The following is a 21,513-nucleotide window of genomic DNA, read 5'->3' on the forward strand; positions in this document are numbered from 1 at the left end:
CAACTTAATTATCACAGTATGAAGGTGGAGTTTAGTTTAGTTTAGAAATACAGCATGGAAACAGGTCCTTCGGTCCAGCGAGCCAGCACCGACCAATGATCACCCATTCACAGTGGTTCTATATTATCCCACTTTCTCATCCACACCCTAAACTAAAGTAAATTAAACTTTTAAAAAACCACGCGTCTCTGGGGTGTGGGAGGAAACTGGAACACCTGGAGGAAACCCCCGTGGTTACAGGGAGAACACCCGAGGACAAGATTGATCCTAGATTTCAGGTGGACTGGGAAAATACGAAAAGAGACAGGTCAGCAGATCAACAGTGACAGATATTAAAACAGCTGGTCCATAATGCTCAGTAGGAATTTATCCCATTTAGAAATGGGATTCCATGAGAAAGAGGCATAACTGTGGTTACCAAAGATACGTCAAGGATAATATAGAAACAAGAAACTGCAGATGCTAGTTCATACACAAGATGCTGGACTAACTCAGCAGGTCTGGAGAACATGGATAAGTGACATTTTCGGTCAAGACCCTTCTTCAGGTCGAGGATAATGTTAAATTGCAAAGTAGCACACACAAAGTGGCAGGAGGTGATGGTAGGCCAGAGGACTGGGAAGTTTTTAGGTTCAAACAGTTTCAGAGTTTCTATGGATAAGTAAATAGGAAGAAGGTGGCTAAGGTAAATGAATTAATAATAGAAAGAAAATAAATGACAGATACGTTAAAGTAACTTTTTGGACTGCAAATATCCTTTATAGATGGGATAATTTCGAATAATAGGGAGCAATCTCTAAGAACCCCAATCACAAGGGATAAAGTATAAGAGAAACTCATGGGGTACAGGTAGACAAATTGCAGAGACTCATTGTTCTCCACCCAAGAGTTTAAAGGGAATGGCTGAAGTGAATCCAACTTTGGAAACTTTTCAAATCTCGCTAAATTCATGAAGCGTATCAGAAGATTGGAAAACAGCCCTTATTCAAAGAGTCAGGCAACAGGAGGTTGGGTGTTATGGGGCAATTAGCTTAACATCTATCCCTACAAGCTAATGGTGTAATAAATAAAACCTGTAATTTAAAACAGGCTTTTTGTTCTCAATTTCCCAATTCTGATGTAACGTCAATAACTTGAAATGTTAATGTGATGCGTCTTTCTACCGATATTGCCTAAAATGCCATGTATCTCCAGTATTTCCTGTTTTTATTTCAGTGACTTTTGAGAAATACATGGTGTTTCTTTTCCATGCAAAAGTAAGAAATGATCAATTGTTTAAATATAAACTACATAAAGTGGTGGTGGATCTAAATATGCAGATACATCCATTTTTAATGATAGACAATTGGGTTAAGCATAATTAAAGAAGATGCTGACTGGATTGTTCATTGGGAGGATTGGACATAGGAACAGAAAATAGGTGCAGGAGGAGGCCATTCGGCCCTTGGAGCCAGCACCGCCATTCATTGTGATCATGGCTGATCGTCCCCAATCAATAACTCGTGCCTGCCTTCTCCCCATATCCTTTGTTTCCACTAGCCCCTAGAGCTCTATCTAACTCTCTCTTAAATCCATCCAGTGATTTGGCTTCCACTGCCCTCTGTGGCAGAGAATTCCACAAATTCACAACTCTCTGGGTGAAAAAGTCTTTTCTCACCTCGTTTTAAATGGCCTCCCCTTTATTCAAAGACTGTGGCCCCTGGGTTCTGGACTCGCCCAACATTGGGAACATTTTTCCTGCATCGAGCTTGTCCAGTCCTTTTATAATTTGATATGTTTCTATAAGATCCCCTCTCATCCTTTTAAACTCCAAGTGAATACAACCTAGTCTCTTCAATCTTTCCTCATATGACAGTCCGCCATCCAGGGATCAATCTCGTGAACCTTTGCTGCACTGCCTGAATGACAAGGATGTCCTTTCCTCAAATTTGGAGACCAAAACTGTACACAATACTCCAGATGTGGTCTTACCAGGGCCCTATACAACTGCAGAAGAAAGAAAATAAGTCATAACCCTTGCATACTGTAATTGCTAGGGCAAACTTGCAATATTGTGTAAATGTATAGATGATTTGCCGAGGGAAATAATAGCCAAGAAAAGCATATCATCGATTTACTAGAAAGTTGTCACGAGTGCAGGCTTTAAGTGATTTAAAAATACCTAAAACAGCAGATATTCTGTACTGTCACCACGGCAAAGACTAAATGGGGATTAAATAGAAATATCCAAATGATAAAATGACTATGTGGCGGTCCCTGGATATTAGGCCACTCCTAGGGTCAGTCCCCTCGGCCCTTGACGGACAGGGACGAGGGACTGCCCACAGGCTACGGGGTTTCTACCCAGGGCTTTTTGGGAGTGTTCATCCCTTCGGTGGAACTCGTTGTGAGTGGATGCTCACAACCTGCATTAAAGAACTTTCAAAACCTGCCTGGCGTCCAGCCTATTTCTGGCCACGTCCAGGCCACTACAACCACGTAAATAAGTCATTTTATTGAAGTCAATTCAGAACCTAAATTTCAGTTAACCAACCGATATATAAAGAGAAAAATATAAGAAAAGTTTTCACTTCGAGTTACTAGTTGGATGGTGTTAAATAACTCGCATTATTCAAAATATTTACAGAGAGAGAGAGAGAGGAGAGAGAGAGAGAGAGAGAGAGAGAGAGAGGGAGAGGGAGAGGGAGAGGGAGGGAGGAGAGAGAGAGAGAGAGAGAGAGAGAGAGAGAGAGAGAGAGAGAGAGAGAGAGAGAGAGAGAGAGAGAGAGGAGAGAGAGAGAGAGAGAGAGAGAGGAGAGAGAGGAGAGAGAGAGAGAGAGAGAGAGAGAGAGAGAGAGAGGAGCGAGAGAGAGGATGAGAGAGAGAGAGAGAGAGAGAGAGAGAGGAGAGAGAGAGAGAGAGAGAAAAAGAGAATATGTGATTGGGGAGAAAAGAGAGAGAGAGAGAGAGAGAGGAATGTGATTGGGGAGAAAAGAGAGAGAGAGAGAGAGAGAGAGAGAGAGAGAGAGAGAGAGAGAGAGAGAGAGGAATGTGATTGGGGAGAAAAGAGAAAATAGGATGGTGTAAAATTCAATACCTGATAGGAGCCTAAATTCAACAGGATTAAATAGGATTTCTCCTGATCCAAATGTGCATGTCTATATAGAACCATTATGTTATTGTTAAACTCCTTTGGCATTGATATCAAAACTGCACTTACACCAAGAGAGGGAGAGAACGAGAGAGAGAGAGAGTGTTTTTATTGTCATATGTCCCAAAAAGAACAATTAAATTCTTACTTGCAGCAGCACAACAAAATATATAATCATTGTACTCTGTAAAAAATATAATAAAGGAAAAATATATATATATGCACACACACATAAAAACAAACAAACAATGACAATGCAAAAAGACAAAACTAATGCTCCCCAAGTCTGTAATTCAGAGCTTATTTGGAGGGTGTATTGTTTTAAAGGCCTGATGGCTGAAGGGAAGAAGCTGATCCTGAACCTGGATGTTACTGTTTTCAGGCTCCTATATCTTCTTCCCGATGGCAGGAGTGAAATGAGTGTGCAGCCAGGGTGGTGTGGGTCTCTGATGATGCTGGCTGCCTTTTTGAGGCAGCGACCTCTGTAGATCCTTTAATGGTGGTTAGAGGAGGGGGGTCGGTACCTGTGATGACCTTATTGTGGATTAAAATCAGAAACAGGGTATCTCACTCTACTTTAATTTGGAATGATCATCATATTGCGTGTACCAATTCTTAGATTATTACACGTAAAATTGATTCACGTTGATTTTATAATGCAGCATTTGTAGCCTTCAGCAACTGGAGTTAACTTGATGCATCCAATTCAGAGTTTGCCCACTAGGTGAAAGCATTGTTAATTCTCAAAGCTCATCCTGAGAAATATTCGGGGAACACTGATGACGGTGTGAAGGATTTAATAAATAGATTCTATACTGAATTTATAAAATGGAATCAGCTTACAAAAGCAATTTATTAATCAGATTGCAATGAAATTGTGCCTAAACATGAATGATATAATAAAGCTTGCTGGTTGGGATCAAATACAGACATGTTTCTCACAATGTGAATATATTGGTTCATTCTGTCTGAGTTCTATCTTTGCTAAAGTGTCTGCTTTAGAAATGAATTGTTGTTGGGTTTGAATCACAATTACAAGTTATCAAATAAAGATTTAAGTTAGCATTTGCCAACTTGATTTCTGTAAACAATTGGTTCACAGCCAAAAGGCTACACGATAGCACAACAATCTTAGGGGCACCTTGCTCACCATTCGCCTGCAGTGTGCAGTATCAGGTTTCGTTATATTTTAAAAGTGATTCACTTTAGAAACTTTAATAAACTTTATATTGTGAATGGGACAAATCATTTTGATCTAATACATCCCTGTTCGGCATCACAATGGGAACCTGACGGGTCATTTTGGCGTCACATTTGGAACCCAACGGGTCATATATGAGATCGTCATTTTGAGATCGCCATTTTGATATAATATGGTGTCACAACAGGGGAGGGTTGACAGGCCCGTCGGCGGCGCGCCTGTGCAGCTGCGCCGGGAGGACCGGCGTCCGTCCCAGCGTGCCCTGCGCCTCACCTTCCTCCCATGGTGCAGCGGGGCGGCAGAGAGAAGGTCAAAGAAGATGGCCGCCGGCAGGACGAACATGGGTCAGCGCCTTGCGGCCGCTCTCCTGCTGCTGGCCGCCGCGATGGCCGCCCGGGGCTGGGGTGAGTGGCTCCCTCTTCCCTTTTCTCTCCCCCCTTGCCCGCCCCTGGCCCCGGGGGAAAATCCCTGGCCGCCACAGACACGGATTTAGCCTGGGATCTTACTGTGCGCTTTTGGAGTGGGGGAGGGGAGGGTGCTAGACGAATGCAGGAGAGGTTTGGACCGAACGGGTGCACGGGTCGTCTAGCAACCAATAAAGTTCCCAACAAGCTTCTTTATAAAAATGGAATCTGTTTCATATTAAACATGCATTCTGCTCTTCCCATGATCCACCCATTCTCTTTTTTTAGGACTTCGGATCACTCTTCTTTACCCAAGTACATGACCAATTCATATGATTCCTCCTGTTCCATGCAGAAGACTTTCATTTATATATTGAAGCCTTTTTGAGAGTCAGCCACTGTTGCAGTGTTAGAATCACAGCAATCAACTTCCATACAGTAATCACCCATCTGATAATGACCAGTTGTGTGTAATTGTGGCAATACTATTGTTCAGGAAAAAGAGACAAGATCTCTACTCCTCTTCAAAATAATTCAATGGCAATTTTCAAACTACCCGAGAGTGTAGATGATAACATGGGAAACATGGTGGTGAAGAGACGTTTAACAGGTTTGCCCTTGTCGGTCAGCACACTGAGTGTAGGACATCATTTTACAACTGAACAAGACATTAGTGAGACCACACTTGCAGTACTGCGTGCAGTTCAGGTCTCCCAGCTATAGGAAGGATGTCATTAAGCTGGAAAGGGTGTGGGGAAGATTGATGAGGATGTTACCGTGGCTGGAGGGATTGAGATATAAGCAGAGGCTGGATAGGCTGGGGGCGTTTTGACTGGAGAGGGGGAACATTATAGAAGTTTATAAAATCATGAGTGGAATAGATAAGGTTGAGGGTCACTTTCTTTCTCCCAGGGTAGATGGGTTTAAAACTCGAGGGCATAGATTTAAGGTGAGAGGGGAAATCTTTAAAGTGAACTTGAGGGGAACTTTCAGCAGATGGTAGAGAGTTTATGGAATAAGCCCCCAGAGGAAACTACATAGGTGAGTGCAATTATGGCATTTAAAAGTCATTGCCGTTCCTGCCTTCTCCCCATACCCCCTGACTCCGCTATCCTTAAGAGCTCTATCTAGCTCTCTCTTGAATGCATTCAGAGAATTGGCCTCCATTGCCTTCTGAGGCAGAGAATTCCACAGATTCACAACTCTCTGACTGAAAAAGTTTTTCCTCATCTCAGTTCTATGCTCATTTTCCAGGGCTTGAGCTAAAAACTCCTTCACATTTTACTAAGAGAAGGGCTAACTGGGAGAAGTACGACTTGTGCAATGTTAGGGTATCAAAAGTTCTTTCCACTTTCCCTTTTCCAGTCATTTTCATGGGAAATTACACTGTACAAACTCAATGCCTTTTCATTTAAAAAAGAAACCACCCTCCTCATTCATATTTTTAAAAAACTTCCATGTCACTTTTCATGCCAGTCATTCTGATCAGGAAGCACAGATTGTCCTCAGAATTCCGGTTTCCGTGTCTTTTAAATTTCCCAAGTACAGGATAATTATGGGAGTGGAAAGTAATTAAGAGAGTTTCAAACTAACAGATAACTCTGGCATTCCCAATCGCCCACTGTTAATGAGAATGTTGTCAAAGCAATATAAATGATGTTAATAGTGATTTTCAAAATAACATGAAATCATTAAATGATAGCAAAGCATTTTAAAAGGGAAAACATCAAAAGCTCTTGTTTCTTTTGGAATAAAACACAATTTGCTTGGTCTCTGTGAGAGAAATAGTCTTCCCATGGATAGATCAAAATCCCCCAACCCGTTCAGTACATTAGCACAGTCCCAAGTCAAGGCCTATTTCACACACATCCTTCCTGTCCAAGACGTCCAAATCCTTTGGAAAAGGAAGCACCACCCATCCTTTAATGTTACAGTGCCCTGGCAGAAAGGATTTGCAAAGTGCAGATTATGCACTTCACCCCTCGAAAGCACGAGAAACCTCAGGCCTGATCTCGGGCATTGTCTATTTTTTTTACACCAGAGCTTACACATCCAAATGGTCTCACCTTTCTTTGAGCCCCTGTTTTAATGGAATTCAAATGGATAGATCGGCCATGATTGAATGGCGGAGGAGATTTGATGGGCCGAATGGCCTAATTCTGCTCCTATAACTTATGAATAGCCTCCAATCAGTTTAATGTGAGTCTTCAAGCTGTAATAGTCTTTGTGGTTGAGAAGGCTGGGGAACAAGAGTTGATGTGAAAAACTTAACCTGCTGCCTCCCAGCAGCTCACTATTGCCCCCCAGGACCTGGTGAGCAGCTGCGAGATGAAGGGTCCCGACTGAATATGTCCCCATTCCCTCCACAGATGCTGCCTGACCCGCTGAGTTCCTCCAGCACTTTGTGTTTGCGTGAGAAATGGAAGATCAGGGAGAATTGGAGGCGTGTGACAGAGCTATATTGTTGGGAGTTTCAGTCCCTCTCTGCACGTCCTTCGATTTTTATCTCTCATGATGATTAAGCTGTTGCTGTCATTAAGTAGCAAGAGTGGGAGGTACTTTTATTCCTGGCAATTCTGCCTCTTGCTCTGCGGAACTGGGAAACTGCGGAAACGGACACTAAACTATTTGTTCCCTAGATGCGCTCAATCAAACAGCAACCCTGGCAGATTGCCCAGAGACGAGGGGAGCATTTCCGCTTGTTTTCGCGATTCGACATCTGAGGGCGGCTGGCCAATTTTACATCTGTGTGCGACTTACAAACTCATCAGAAAGCCCACAATTTTAATCCAGCTTCACGTTGAGGATGTATCAAGAGAACCCCCACCTCCCTCCCCACCTCCCTCTGCCTCTCCCCCTCCCTCTCCCCTCCCTCTCCCCCTACCTCTCCCCTCCCTCTCCCTCTCCCCCTACCTCTCCCCTCCCTCTCCCCTACCTCTCCCCCTACCTCTCCCCTACCCCCTCCCTCTCCCTCTCCCCTACCTCTCCCCCTTACTCTCCCCTACCCCCTCCCTCTCCCTCTCCCCTACCTCTCCCCCTACCTCTCCCCTCCCTCTCCCTCTCCCCCTACCTCTGTCCCTCCCTCTCCTCTACCTCTCCCCCTACCTCTCCCGCCCCTCTCCCCTCCCTCTCCCCTACCTCTCCCCCTCCCTCTCCAAAGTAGGTTGCTTGCAATCACCGTGTTACTCGCTGGTGAATTATCCACCATAACATTACATCTAGATCTCTGAGCATGGAGGCTCCCCCCGCCCACAGCGTCATCTGTCCATTTCCCTCCACAGATACTGACTGACCCGTTGTGTTGCTCCGGCAGTTGGTTTTACCAACATGATTACCACGATTACATGGACATACAACACATATTCTGTGCCGTATTTGTGGAATCAATGCAGACTTACAGCACCAATCGCGATTATTTAATCAGAAGAACCCCGAGGGATAAACCCAACTGGATACATGTGTCCTGGCCCTTCCCAACACCTCTGGAGATAGTTAGTCATCAGGACCTCACCTTGAGTTGGGCAGATGCTGAGTGTAACCGGCTTGCTGTTCTCCCCGAGCTGGTATCTGAGCCAGCTGTCGTAGTATTTCGTCTCTGCCTTCAGCATCGCCAAGTAGCCCACCTTTTTGAGGAACATTTTTTGGTCGGCAAGGCCGATGTGACCTGGATGGTTGTGGTAGCATTTCCAGCGCAGGGCCCCGGCGCAGTCCTGCAGCGTTAAGGGGTGAGTGTGCCTGGTGGATGTGTTGCTGACCAGAGACAGGCACAGTCCCTGCAGCCGGAGCCGCAGCTTGCCCTGCTCCGTCCACTCCCACTCTTGCCAGCGGTTGGTCATGTTACAGGTGTCGACCAACACCTTCACACCGCTGGCCAGCAAGCACTCCTGCTTCCGAGCGTGTTGGATCAGGAACCCATCTGCGTGCACAAAGAGCAATCGGCACTGTTAAACCCTTATCCCAGTCAAAGACTACAACAGCACCAAGCAGCATCCCAATAAAGACCTAGTCAGCAGGCTGTTGGCAGCTAAACATCTTGCATCTCCTCCACTATAATGAGTTCATTCATCATCCCACTGTGAATCTTTTCCCCCCAAAAAACGGAATATCTTTCATTAGGTTTCAGAACACGAAGTCAATCGCCTCTTTGTAATTATTTGACATTAACCACATCCTATTTCTTATATTTAGCTTCAAGCAGTTGCCAGCAGCTTCAGATCATTAAACTCCGAAGTTCACCATGAACCCAAACATGCGATCCAAGCTCCCGCTTCTCTCTTCCCTCCCCAGTCCCATCTGGGTTTCTACCAGTGAGATAGGGGAGAAAATTGGGGCAGACTGCTTGGAAGTGCGTCTGAGGTGTTCACATGACATGTTTGAGTGGAATTAATTTAGGTTTGTTTTGAATGTGACTGTTGTTCCCTTCTACTGAGCAACAGGCAGAATCAAGCAAGGTCATAACCAGAAAGCATCAATAATGATTTCACTTGGAATCCAATCTCAAAACACACACTGCACTCTTCCCAACGTGATACATGTGCGGGTTTCGTTTGAGAAAAGCACACATTTCCGTGCTGTTAACGCAATACTAACACAGAGTAACTAACATAGTCCTCCACACAGCAGTGGAACAGCACCGAACTTAACACTCACCAGATGAAGATAGCATCGCGTGTACAAAAGTCAACATGAAGAAATGGATATCCATTTTTACTTTATTCGTGTAACGGAGTTCCATGCTCCCACACGGCGCTGATGGCTGGCGCTAACCGTAGAAAGGAAATGTTCCTTTAGGGGAAAAAAAATGAGTGACGACCACTTCCTTCTATTCAATTGTCGTTGGGTCTTTTATTCCAGAGTGTCAGTTCATCCTCCCCCCGCGGTCTGGCAGAACGTAAAGCGACAGGGAGAGAGAGAGAGAGAGAGAGAGAGTCCTGTTGCACAATCTCCCCCTAACTTGGTTAAACTGTGATGAGTGTCAAAAACTATCAGTCCGTTCGGGTTTGGTCAGTGACGTGACTGCCATGGTTTATACACTTTGCAAGAAAGTAGTTTACTGTAATTATACAGCAACGGGCAGCGCCTTCTCAATCCGCCGAACAAGATGCACGCTCCTTGTAATGTCTCAACGTGTAAACACATCATTTACCTGCAACGTTTTATAAATGAGATGGTGAAAATCGATTGATCTAAAATTGAAGGAAGGGGGGCTAAATTGGAAAGGGTGTGACCATGAACTGAATGTTTGAGGTACATGTGATTAAATGTAGAAATATAGACATGTCTATTTTAGACAGCAGTCTTTACAGTCATAGAGCCATACACCGGTCAGCCAAAACATTATGACCTGATGAGCCAAAACATTATGACCACCTGCCCAATATGCTGTTGGTCCTCCGTGTGCAGCCCCATACGCAGCAGGGTGTGATGCATTGTGTGTTGTGACACATTCCTCCCGTGGCCACCATTAACATTTCCTGTGACTTGTGCCACAGTAGACCTTCTGTCGATTCGGACCAGATGGGATAGCCTTCGTTGCCCTCGCGCATCGATGATCCTTGGGCGCCCAACACCCTGTCTGTCGCCGGTTTGTGGTTTGTCCCTCCTCGGACCACTGTCGGTAGGTACTCACCACTGCTGACCGGGAGCACCCCACAAGCCTTGCCGTTTCAGAGATGCTCTGACCCAATCATCTGGCCATAACAATTTGGCCCTTGTTAAAGTCGCTCAGGTCTTTACTCCTGCCCATTTCTCCTGCATCCAACACATCCACTTCAATAACTGACTGTTCACTTGCTGCCTAATATATCCCACCCCTTGACAGGAGCCATTGTAACAAGATAATCAATGTTATTCACTTCGCCTGTCAGTGGTCATAATGTTTTGGCTGATCGTTGTATAGCTTGGGACCAGGCCCTTCGGCCCAACTTTCCCACGTCGACCAACATGTCCCTTCTACACTTTAAAAGAGATTTTAGGATCCTTATATCGAAATAACTGACCATCCCTTTTACAGTGAGATTTGCCCAATTGTTTGTTATTTATTATATTGTTTAAAAAGGATCAAACAAGAAATGGCTTTTGCATCTCACCTTTAGTGCTGGGAGGTGGGGTTTAATGCAGAAGAGTAAGGCAACTCTTCGTGGAAGAGATCCTCCTAGAACAAAATCAGCCCCGCTGTTGGTTAGATGCCAGCCACAATCTCTGGTAAACCTTGAATGGACAAAAACGGTAGAACAAAAGCAAAATATTGCAGACACTAAAAATCTGGATAAAAATGCTTGTAACATCTAGCAGGCCAGGCAGCTTCTGTGGAGAGAGCTGAGTTGAAGTTTCAGACCAATGATCTTATTCTAATGCAGTTCATTCATCATCCATCAGTAAGTCTTTTCCCAAAAAAATGGGAGCATCTTTCATCTGCAGTAGTTATCTTTCAATGCATTAAGACTTTCATAATTGCAGCTGAGTTGGGGCGTTTCTCCAAGACTTTAGCGCTGATTTGCCTGACACGACCAGGAATACTGACATTTTAACTTGATGTGTATATTTTATATTAAATAAAAGACAGAATACGTCCAGAGTATAAAATGATAAAATAGACTCAAGTCTCAAATATTTTTAGGGTAAATGGAATCAGGGACCCCAATGGTACAGCTCTTAAAAAGTACACACAACGCAACATTTCAAAAAAAAGGTCTGGTGTATTTATTGTCGTTATACACACAAATTAACAGAGGTGAATAAAAACAGGAGTAACCCAGTGCAGATTCTGCACTGCTTTCTGTAAAAAACGTATTCATGTAAACAATTTCCTGCACTGACAAAAAGGAATTTAAAACATTTCATCAACTGGAACAAATGCCAAATAGTCGCAAACAGTTTAAACAACATCAATGCTTCATAGTTTTGGTTTTCCATTATTATGTTGCTATATATTTATATATATATTTTATATATTCTCACAGATTTACAGTGTGCACTTCTAGTCCCCCAAGAGGAACACAAATTGACACCATTTCACAATATTCAATTTGTTTAAAGATTTGTCTACCTCCATATATTATATCTAGCTATAATATATATGCCCGAGAGTGAGCCAGAGAGCAAACAATGCTGAGTGTTAATCACAGGTTTGCTTAATATCTAGAAAGCTCTTACAGTAAGACAGTCTCAATAAAATACAAATTCATGGACATAAGAATACATGGAATGACTGGTTTGACATTGTGCAATTTGACTGCTAGTTTGCATTATCAATGTGCATACAATTTAACACCATATCACATTACATACAAAACATTTAGGGATTATTAAAAGGTTCTGAATTAGACAGTTTTTTTGTTAATTCATGAAGTAAACACTTGTGTGTTTTCGGCAGCAAGCCAACTATGTGGCAAAAAAAAGTAAATCCACCACATTATGTAATAGCACTTTTCACATGGTACATATTAATGAATCACATTAACAGCTCTGTCAGTTTGGAATACAGAAACATTCGATACACGGCTGGAAATTTTACTTCTAATCCTTGTCTCCCACAAACAATTTCAACCAGCACAGCTATTCCAATGTAGGTTCATAGACCACAGAGTCTGTAATAATTGTTGAATTTAACGTAACATGAAGAACCTTATTAGACACAAACAATATGCCACCTGACTTTTGTCAGTTTCCTATAACAGAATTTCAGTTATATACCGCAATCATTTAGGTATCTTTGCGTAATCTGGCGAACTTTTCCATCCTCCTGTCTTTAGCTTCATTAATTCTGTGAGTGCCAACCAATTGACAAGGTGATTCCACTTCTGGGTTTTCTAGCTCATAAATATGCTTTACCTTCTTACTCACATGCGAGTCAGCATTAAAGGTTGTTCTGGATCAAACGTACCATGTGGCAAGTTCACTGGCTGGTGTCAGGTGAGACTTCATTTTTGTACAGACTCAGAGCATGATGTACAAATCCGTACTGTTCACTGGTCTGGATCATTCCTCCCCTGTGAACAGAGCAAACAGATACAATCTCTGACAAAGTAATGTGACTGCCATCATTTTCCTTCACTGCACATATTGACCTAATGTAATTATTCAGTATGTTTGCCATTTGGAAAACATTAAAATCATTATCAGTTTTTAAGGAGTCCTCAAAATGTGTAAGAAGGATCTGCAGATTTACACCGAAGATAGACACAAAATGCTGGAGTTACTCAGCGGGTCAGGCAGCATCTCTGGAGAAAAGGAATAGGTGACGTTTCAGGTCGAGGGTGGCTCTGATTGGTTCTGTACCTTTTCATACCTCTAGTTTTCCTCTTCCCTGTCTCAGTCTGAGGGAGGGTCTCGACCCGAAATGTCACCAGTTCCTTTTCTCCAGAGACGCTGCCTGACCCGCTGAGTTACTCCAGCACTTTGTGGCTATTTAAGAAGCCCACATTGTTTCAGATAGCTGTTTTGTTCCCAAATATGATACATTGATTTTAATATTCCTTGAACATTTCCACGTGTTTCTCTAGCTTTTAGCTCCTATATTTTCTGTCATCATTATTTCTTTGTATATGTCTCAGTAGCCAGGATCAGTACAAGTTTATGAATTTTGTTTTGATTTTATATTGACTCTTACCTCCTAAATTGCCCAAGCCTTTTATTTCTGGGACAGAGTGTTCTTGCCTCACAGAACCTAGGTTAGTTTGAATCAGATTCCTTCTTTGAATAAAACAAGCAATAAAATGAATAAAGTGCTGGAGTAACCAGTGGGTCAGGCAGCATCTCTGGAGAACATGGACTGGTGACATTTCAGGTTGGGACCTTTCTTCAGACTAAGAACTTCCTTCTTTGAATAGTTTTGGCTTAAGCAGATTTGGTGGGCTCGTCATTGACTGTTTCTGGGAGTCATCGTTTGACCTAAATCTGGATCCTTAGCTGCACCATATCTTTCGATTAATTTGATTAACATTTGCTCTTCTCTGTTTATTCACCATTAGTCTGATAACTAAATCTAGCCTTGTATTCATTAATAATGAATTATAACTTGGTCCTTTGCTGGGAGTTATATTTGCAGAAAAATGTTCTAAATACAGCACAGAAATTATTTCTTATCTGTTATGAGCCAGTGTACAAATCTATACGAAAGTGAAAATCTCCCATTGAAACTACATTGTCCTTGCTAAATAACTGTTTTATCTCATTTATACATGACTTTATATCAGACAATGCAAATTTACCGTTGGGTTTTAATGTCCTTTAATAAGGCTCCTATGAATTAGCAAAATATATATATTTAATTCCTAAAATGCAAATTGATTTTGTAGTAATGCATTTGTAACCTCCAGCAATGTAAACAGAGTGATAGAAGTGTAGATATAAGTTACATGCTTAATTCACTGTCTACATCAAAGTGGCATAAACACTAATCTGGACATCTATCAAAAACAAATTAACATTTTTGAAATGTTTTCAACATTTTGAAAAGCTCAAGGAATATCCATTACTAGTTATAATATTAATATATTAGCCTGTGACTAAAAAAATCAAGCAGGGGCAGCACAGTGGCACTGACTGCAATTGTGTATAGTCTTTACGCTCACTGGATAGCAAGCAACAAAAAGCTTTTTACTGTACCTTAGTACACGTGACAATAAACTAAACCAAACCAAACTAAACTAAATTAAACTAAACTAAACTAAGCTAAACTAAACAGTATTTGTTCTCTGGAGAAAATACTCTGAAGCAAACAAATGCACAATTTTCAATTGTGGTTAATTTAGATATTTGTGAAAAGAATGATGAAGTTAAAATCTCCAGATATATATTGTGAAAGTATCTGTACCATTTTAATTTACAGCAAAGATTGATTGTTTTATACTTTACAAATAATATCAGTAATTGCAGAAATCTTGTGGAAAGAGAAAAACAAAGTTCGCATTTCAAGCTGATGAGCTTTCATTTTTGACTTGAGACGTTGAACTCTGTTTTTAGACAATAGACAATAGACAATAGACAATAGGTGCAGGAGTAGGCCATTCGGCCCTTCGAGCCAGCACCACCATTCAATGTGATCATGGCTGATCATTCTCAATCAGTACCCCGTTCCTGCCTTCTCCCCATACCCCCTGACTCCACTATCCTCAAGAGCTCTATCTAGCTCTCTCTTGAAAGCATCCAGAGAATTTGGCCTCCACTGCCTTTTGAGGCTGAGAATTCCACAAATTTACAACTCTCTGACTGAAAAGGTTTTTCCTCATCTCCGTTCTGAATGGCCTACCCTTTATTCTTAAACTGTGGCCCCTGGCTCTGGACTCCCCCAACATTGGGAACATGTTTCCTGCCTCTAACATGTCCAACCCCTTAATAATTTTATATGTTTCAATAAGATCCCCTCTCATCCTTCAAAATTCCAGTGTATACAAGCCTAGTTGCTCCAGTCTTTCACCATACGACAGTCCTGCCATTCCGGGAATTAACCTAGTAAACCTACGCTGCATGCCGTCAATAGCAAGAATATCCTTCCTCAAATTTGGAGACCAAAACAGTACTCCAGGTGCGGTCTCACTCGGGCCCTGTACAACTGCAGAAGGACCTCTTTGCTCCTATACTCAACTCCTCGTGTTATGAAGGCTTTCTTCACTACCTGCATGCTTACTTTCCGTGGCTGATGAACAAGGACACCCAGATCTCGTTGTACGTTCCATTTTCCTAACTTGACACCATTCAGATAATAATCTGCTTTCCTATTCTTACCACCAAAGTGGATAACCTCACAGTGCTGCCACACCTGCTCAGCATTTCCAACGAGTTCTGTTTTATTTAAGAAACAAAAATAGTTTGTGCTTTGGCTGACAAGTGGCAGGTGACAATTCTGCAGCAGGTCACCCAGCTCCAACAGGAAACTAAGAGAACAAAAAACCTGCAGCGTCCCTGATCAGAAACAAAGAAACATAGAAAATAGATGCAGGAGTAAGCCATTCGGCCCTTTGAGTCAGCACCACCGTTCAATATGATCATGACTGATCATCCAAAATCAGTACCCTGTTCCAGCTTTTTCCCCATATCCCTTGATTCCGTTAGCCCTAAGAGCTAAATCTAACTCTCTCTTGAAAACGTCCAGTGAATTGGCCTCCACCGCCTTCTGTGGCAGAGAATTCCACAGATTCACAACTCTTTGGGTGAAAAAGTTTTTCCTCATCTCAGTCCTAAATGCCCTACCCCTTATTCTCACGTTAACCGTTTCTTTCCCACAGATCCTGCCTGACCTGTTAAGTATTTTTAAGCATTTTCTGTACTAAAAAGTTTAATCTAATTTTAACTGCTGCATTAAGCCACCCAATTGTACCCCAGTTCATTGGATATTTATAGAATGTATACGATACGATACAATACGATCGAACTTTATTTATTCCAGGAGGGAAATTGATCTGCCAACAGTGATAAAACACAAGGTAGACACAAAATGCTGGAGTAACTCAGCGGGACTGGCAGCATCTCTGGAGAGAAGGAATGGGTGACATTTTGGGTCGAGACCTTCCTTCAGTCTCCAGAGATGCTACCTGTCCCGCTGAGTTACTCCAGCATTTTGTGTCTACCTGGGTTTTATTACTGTTGGCAGATCAATTTCTGGTCTGAAGAAGGGTCTCGACCCGAAACATCACCCATTCCTTCTCTTCAGAGATGCTGCCTGTCCCACTGAGTTACTCCAGCATTTTGTGTCTAGCTTCGATTTAAACCAGCATCTGCAGTTCTTTCCTACACGTAATAAAATACAAGATACATGAAACACAAAATTAGAGTGACGTGTGGAAAGGATTGGGGATGTGCAAAGATTTGGGGAGGGAGGGAAGGCGAGTCAGTCAACCACACAACATAAGGGGGAGGAGTTGTACAGTTTGATGGTCACAGGGAAGAAGGATCTCCTGTGGTGTCTTGTACTACATCTTGGTGGAAGCAGTGGGTTGCTGAAGGTACTCCTCAGGTTGACTAGTGTGTCATGGAGGGGGTGAGCTGTATTGTCCAACCACTTGCCAGCACAACTGCATAACATGATAATTAATTATCCCAATTATCCCACTCCAAAGACGCTAATTGGCTTGGTAAAATTGTAAATTGTTCCTAGTATGTGTAGGATAGTGTAAGTGTGCGGGGATCTTTGGTCGGCGCAGACTCGGTGGGCCGAAGGGCTTGTTTCCTCACCATATCTCTAAACTAAACTAAACTAAAAGTTCCAACCTCAAGGAAAACAAACAATATTCTATCCGAGGCATCAAATCCATTTTGTTACCAGCCTCTTCATCGGCGTCTAGGAAGTCAATGAAAAGTTTTGAAATGAGGTTTATTGGCTCCTCCTCTGGAACCACCGTGTCCTTTGCTTTCTGGCCCATTCTTCTTTGTCATGTCTCCTCATTGATCTCCCTGTCTCATCATTGCTCACAGCCTCCTTTGGACCTGGTTCCTCAACTTATCAATTAACTGCTTCTTTTCAGATATTGTGCACCTATTGTGCATCTTCTGTTATCAGCTTTACTTCAGGAACAAAGAATCCCCACCATTACACCGAACAGCACGGTGGCGCAGCGGTAGAGTTGCTGCCTTACAGCGAATGCAGCGGCGGAGACTCAGGTTCGATCCTGACTACGGGCGCTGTCTGTACGGAGTTTGTACGTTCTCCCCGTGACCTGCGTGGGTTTTCTCCGAGATCCTCGGTTTCCTCCCACACTCCAAAGACGTACAGGTATGTAGGTTCATTGGCTGGGCAAATGTAAAAATTGTCCCTAGGGTGTGTAGGATAGTGTTAGTGTGCGGGGATCGCTGGGCAGCACGGACCCGGTGGGCCGAAGGGCCTGTTTCCGTGCAGTATTTCTAAATCTAAAAATCTTACATTTGTGCGAATTGTTCCTTTTTGGTGCTCAACAAGTTCTTCTTCTTCTTGCGTTTGAGGCAGCAGAAATTATGTAACGCCCTCCAGGCGCTGTAGCCAGTGCAATGTGCTGTTGTCAAGGGCCGTGAGGTCTGCCCCTCCACCAGAGGGACGGAGGACAGTGCAGTCGAAAATGCCGTGCTGCGCTGTTTGCTGGTCTCCATGCTCCTAGTATGTTGAAACCGGAACCACAGAGGGTCGCTGCATGACGGGAGAAAGGGTGACGAGATGACAGGCTTTGAGGTCCCAGTTGCTGTGAATCCTGGGCGAGGTGGTGCAAAGGATGTTTGGCGTCCGATGGGGCTTTGCACACCAGCCTATGGGTGAAGAACTCTTTGCGAAGCTTGGCGGGTACGATACCTGTGAGCACCGGCGGGAGATCCATCGAAGTAGGGCGTAGGCAGCCAGTGATGATCCGCATGGTGTCGTTGAGGGTGGCGTCTAGCTTGCTGGTATGAGCACTGCGGCACCATGCTGGGGCGGCGTACTCAGCGGCGCTGTACACGAGTGCAAGAGCACTGGTTCGAAGAGTAGATGTCCTGGCGCCCCATGACGATCCGGCCAAGCAATACAGGAGGTTGTTCCGTGCCGAGACTTTAGCACGGAGAGCTTCAAGGTGTTGCTTGTAGGACAGCTGCCGGTCTAGTTTCACCCCGAGGTAAGTAGGAAATGGGTTGTAGGGTAGGGGTGACCCATTGAGGGTGACGGTTAGCTGGCGTTGAGTTTCCTTGTTGTTCAGGTGAAAGGTCGTTGTGGTGGTTTTTGCCATACTCAGTTTTAGTCTCCAGGTCTTAAGGTAGCCCGCGACAAGTTCCATATCAAGTTGAGTGAATCACTCAGTTCTATTTCTGACTCTCCCACAACTTCCTGCTTACGTACCCCCTGCCTGTCTGCTGCCTTGCTTAACTCTGACATTAACCTCAAAAGTCCCTGTCTTTCATTGCCAGTTCACATCCCAGCACGCCTTTTTTACTCTTCCTACTCTAGTTTGCACTGAATCCCCCATCCGTCTCAATCACCTTGTCAATGGCTGCTACTTTGAAACATTTCCTCATCTGAAAGTTTCTTCAAATGCATTTGTTCACCAATCTTACATCTGTACTACTTCCTATTTCTACCCCCGAGGATTTTTGCTAGGAATGTCAATGTAGATTGATATGTAGTCAATGTTTTGCTAGGTATGTCAATGTAACAGTAGATTGATATATTAAAAGCTATGAACACCACCTCCATCACAGCTTTTGTGACATTAACGGATCGCAGCTTCAGAGTACACTACAGTTTCTATTCGGTAATCCTGATTTAGAGAAATAACGAGTTGCTTAACTTTAGGACGTTGTTCATCCAGCACAAATGTGCATCTCAGTTTAGACAGTGGTCTGACCATATAAGTACTACCCAATTTAATCAGAAATGCATATATCTACCTTCTACAAAATAAGCCATGCTGGTCTGGCAAGACCGCACTGTCGTTTACCATTGCGTAACCTACTTTGATTTGTGCCCAATTATCGTCAAGCTGTGTAAACATATAATTTTAAATATCATGTCCAGGAGTATACAAATAGCACAAGAGGCTGAAACTGGATAAATATAGAAGTGGACGGAAAATGTTTGTAAAATAGAGAAAGTATTCATTGCGCAAAATTGCTCATTATTTCTGAAACACCAAATGAAGAACAAACCAAAAGACCAAAAGAAAATAGCATGGGCACAATGGAGCAAAATGGAGTTTAAAGGGAAACTGCAGGTTGGAAACCATTCCCTATTATTTATCATTTTCTATGCTCGCATGAGGGGGAAAACAGTTGTGTCAGACAATAGCTCATGATTTATGTGGAGCTTACTGGACCATTATTTTTGCTTCATGCTAAGCAAAGATCAGCAAAACATTGGGCAAAAATAAAATGTTGGGCAGCACAGTGGCACAGTGGTAGAGTTGCTGCCTGACAGTGCCAGACGCCCGGGTTCAATCCTGACTATGGATGCTGTCTATACAGAATTTGTACATTCTCCCTGTGACAGCTTTGGCTTTCTCCGTGTACTTCGGTTTCCTCCCACATTCCAATTACGTGTTGGTTTGTAAGTTAATTGGCTTCTGTAAATTGTAAATTGTAGGACAGTGCTAGTGTAAGGGGTGATCACTGGTTGGTGTGGACAGTGGGCCGAAGGGCCTGTTTCCACGCTGTATCTCTAAAAAAACACTTCTTGGGCAATCCTTTGGTTGCACGGCCAGTGGGAATTGCAAGACCTGCTCAATATGGTTTGTCACATCAATGCTCAGTCAGATTTGCCTTGGGATGCATGGCTCCACATCATCTTAAAGAAACATTGACAAAGGAGCTGAACAGTAAAGATGAGGTGAGAGTGACTATCCCTGACAACTCGGCCGAATGGGTGTGGGTGTGGCAAGAAACCCTGTAAAAATTAAGTCAATAGGACTAACTAGTCCATCTGCACTAACTAGTAGATGGTTGTGGTTGTTGAAGGTCAAGCATGACAAGTATTGGAGTCCCAGGATATTGTTGCATGGATTTGATAGGATACTGTCCTTGGTCCAGACATCTTTAGTTGTGTGTTCAAGACAACTCACATCTCAGAAAATGAAGTAGCCCATGTAACAACGCTACAAAATGGTCAACCATAGACCAGTAAGGAGCATAGTGCAGTAATGCCACACCAATTCATGCAATTACCATCTCCGAGATGAGATGCTGCCCCTGAGCTCCTGACCCAAAGTACCATCTACCCATCCCTCCACAGATACTGCCTGACCCGCTGAATTCCTCCAGCACTTTGTGTTTTCCACATTACCACTGCCGGATGTTAAACATCCTGTTTAATATCCTGTTAGTCACTATTGGCCAGAAACTCAACTGGGCCGACCACATGCAAAAGTATGGCCAAAAGAGCAGGGCTTTCCACCAAATCATGAATGCCCTTAATTTGCCTGACCAAGAATACTTTCTGCAACGCTAGAAAAAATCCACCAGGGATAAACTAACTTGAATTGAACTCACGATATGTAATGGGACAATGAATTGTATATTAGAGGGCAGTTGTTCTGAAGCCCATTAGTAATCCCACTGGACAATAGATTGACCATGTCACCATGAGAGCCGACTGGTACATCCTTCCCCCCCCTTCCTCATGGTGCAATCCCTGATCCCAAAGAAGATAGATGATGCAAGGTACATTTGACTCTCCCTTGTACATTGTACATTGATACATTTGACTCTCCCTTTGCTTCCTTAGATGCTTCCCGACCCACTGAGTTCCTCCAGGAAATTTTTTAATCTTCTTCTACAGTCTCTTTATGGAAGCATTCATCATTTCAGCCATGCATTCATTTTATTCATTCACCCTCTGCATTTCTCACTGAAAGATTTTCAGAACAAGTTCCCACATATAATGTTAGACATAAACGTTCTTAATGGATTGACAATGCATGAGTGCAGATGATAACATTTATTTTCTAAGATCCACCATATTGATGCAACAGAGCAAAAGTCCAATTTATACGCCCAACACATATTCAGATTTAATTTGCAAATATTTCAGTTCTTTTCTACACGAGAGATAAATAATGAAGTCTGTCAGAAGACCATCTTTGTAGATTACAATCAGACACCCACAGAGGCCGTGAACTTCTGTAGATCACAAGACCACACAAAGCATTTTCCTGTCACTGATGCTAATAGACTGCACTACATCCTGTCTGAACATGAGGTAGCTGTCTCAGTCATACACCATGATGCAAGGATTAAAACAATTCTCCCACCACAACATTCCTACCATTGTAGCCAAGACTCTCTTTCATGTTATGTTTACCACCCATATTTAACAGTTAATTGAGATTATTTATAAAATTAGGAACCTG

The 21,513-nt window shown here is 43.1% G+C and overlaps 1 protein-coding gene across 1 annotated transcript in view; it reads right to left on the reverse strand.

Moving 5' to 3' along the window:
• Window positions 1-11,413: 11,413 nt before the first annotated feature.
• The window catches only part of LOC144603696 (receptor-type tyrosine-protein phosphatase R-like), a 202,582-nt gene continuing 192,482 nt past the window's right edge, over window positions 11,414-21,513 (reverse strand). The window contains exon 14 of the mRNA XM_078417335.1: window positions 11,414-12,726. Within this exon, the coding sequence (XP_078273461.1) occupies window positions 12,633-12,726 (94 nt within the window). The 3' untranslated portion in view covers window positions 11,414-12,632. The remainder of the gene's footprint in view (window positions 12,727-21,513) is intronic.

Source organism: Rhinoraja longicauda, chromosome 20 (genome assembly GCF_053455715.1).
Source record: "Rhinoraja longicauda isolate Sanriku21f chromosome 20, sRhiLon1.1, whole genome shotgun sequence".
In the NCBI taxonomy this organism is placed as follows: domain Eukaryota; kingdom Metazoa; phylum Chordata; class Chondrichthyes; order Rajiformes; family Arhynchobatidae; genus Rhinoraja; species Rhinoraja longicauda.